This window comes from Octopus bimaculoides, chromosome 14 (assembly GCF_001194135.2).
Source record: "Octopus bimaculoides isolate UCB-OBI-ISO-001 chromosome 14, ASM119413v2, whole genome shotgun sequence".
NCBI classification, from domain to species: domain Eukaryota; kingdom Metazoa; phylum Mollusca; class Cephalopoda; order Octopoda; family Octopodidae; genus Octopus; species Octopus bimaculoides.
The window spans coordinates 5271850-5274109 of NC_068994.1; the positions used below are offsets into that span (position 1 = coordinate 5271850).

At 37.7% G+C, this 2260-nt stretch overlaps 1 protein-coding gene across 1 annotated transcript in view; it reads left to right on the forward strand.

Annotated features, from left to right (window-relative positions):
- The first annotated feature begins 503 nt into the window (after positions 1-503).
- Positions 504-2260, forward strand: part of LOC106868338 (multiple epidermal growth factor-like domains protein 10) — a 24745-nt gene continuing 22988 nt past the window's right edge. The window contains exons 1-2 of the mRNA XM_014913545.2: positions 504-1304; positions 1742-1831. Coding sequence (XP_014769031.1) covers positions 1244-1304; positions 1742-1831 — 151 coding nt within the window. The 5' untranslated portion in view covers positions 504-1243. The remainder of the gene's footprint in view (positions 1305-1741; positions 1832-2260) is intronic.

Consider the following 2260-nt stretch of genomic DNA (forward strand, 5'->3'; position numbering starts at 1 on the left):
TAATATTCAACTCAAAGCGCACTTCATATTTCTTTCTTCTCACACATTTTAAAGATTCTTAAAATTTTCAGCTGTTTATAGCTATGTATAGCGCAGTTTCATCCGCGATTGGAATTGTTAGATAATTCTTACAGAGAGAAAATAGTTGGCGAAATTCTGCTTTATGTCCTCCATATAACCCCTTTCATAATTTTTCCATTTCTTTTAATTTTTAGAAAATCTTTGCGAATTTGTATTCTGCACACGGGAATTTATACGATCATGCAAAAACTAATATATATAAAAAGTATTTTACTGCATGATTTAAGATTAAAAATGGAAAATTGTTTTTCATAGCCGTGTGTAAATTGCAAACTCGTAAAAATTTTCTGAAAATTCCAAAAAGTATGTGAAGGCGCGTGGCTTAGTGGTTAGGGGCATTCGGCTCATGACCATAAGGTCGTGAGTTCAATTCCCGGCGGCGCGTTGTGTCCTTGAGCAAGACACTTTATTTCACGTTGCTCCAGTCCACTCAGCTGGCAAAAATGAGTAGTACCTGTATTTCAAAGGGCCAGCCTTGTCATACTCTGTGTCACGCTGAATCTCCCCGAGAACTACGTTAAGGGTACACGTGTCTGTGGAGTGCTCAGTCACTCGCACGTTAATTTCACGAGCAGGCTGTTTCGTTGATTGGGTCAACTGGGACCCTCGTCGCCGCAACCGACGGAGTGCTCTCCAAAAAGTTATGAGGGGGTTATATGCCGTGCGTAAAGCAGAATTCCACCAAATAGTGGTCACTAGTGGTTACTAGTGTCGTCACATGTGCTGCTGTCAGAACACAAGGAACCGCAACAGTGACCATCAAATATCTCGCCCCCGACGCTAAAACACTTCTGCCAATCCACTACTATGAATTATTATTTTTTATGGTTACAGAAAAGATGAAAAGTGAAGACGATCTTGACAAGATTTGAACACAAGAGAGCTGAGAGTGGGTACAAATACAGCCAAGCATTGTATTCAACGATCTAACAACTCTGCCAAATTCACTGGGTTGGGTAACAAACTGAACGTAAACAAAAACGACCACATAGAAGTTTGCTACATGCTGTCTCGGGTCACAGAACGCCAACAATATTTCCGTTGTAAACATTCTTCGTTGATATTCCGTAAGACGAACGCTTCTCCGATAAGAAACTTCAAGTAATGGAAATATGTTACTTGTCCTTCAGTTTCCATTTGAAGTGTGTTAACTATCGTTGCTATGCCATCCTTTATTGTTGGATGTGTTCTGTTTTCATTAACATGGCAATCAAGCTTCGCATGTAAGTTAATAAATCATAAATCCTTATTCACTAATTGAATTATTTAAAATGTATGCATGTGTGTATGTATGTATGTATGTATGTATGTATGTGTGTGTGTGTATGTGTGTGTGTGTGTATATGTATGTATGTATGTATGTATGTATGTGTATGCATGCACGCATTTATGTATGTATGTATGTATGTGTATGCATGCACGCATATATGTATGTATGTTTATATGTATATATGTATGTATGTATGTATGTATGTATGTATGTATGTATCTATCTATCTATCTATCTATCTATCTATCTATCTATCTATCTATCTATTACATGTGTATGTGTGCGTGTGTGTGTATGTGCACACATCTGAGATCGTATGCATGTTGCAGGAAATGAATTTATAAACCTCACAGAAAACAACTAGCAGTGATTCGTAACCATGTTTTTCAGATTGCTATCAGAAAATTGGTATTGGTACATGTGTTACTGACCAAGAAAATATCAAGGATCTTTGTTTGGAGAAATGTTCAAGAACACACCGTAACTATTCTATAGTATTTAATAAACTTATATTCTACAGTATTTTCCAAATACGTTTCTTGTTAGCTTATGTTCAGACGTAATACAATAAACCACTGAAGGGGCTTCGATTATAATAATATATACGCATTTGTATATATACACACACAGACACGTACACACACATATGTATGCACTTATATGCATAGACTTATCAGACCTGCCTCTGACTAGGAGGTCTATTGACTCACCTATATTGCTAAGTGCAATAATGGATGTGAAGTCAATGGTAAATTTGTGATCGGCCATAACCAAACCCTACCTACCTACCTACCTACCTACCTACCTACCTACCTACCTACCTACCTACTTACCTACCTACCTACCTACCTAGCTACCTACCTACCTAGCTACCTACCTACCTACCTACCTAGCTACCTACCTAGCTAC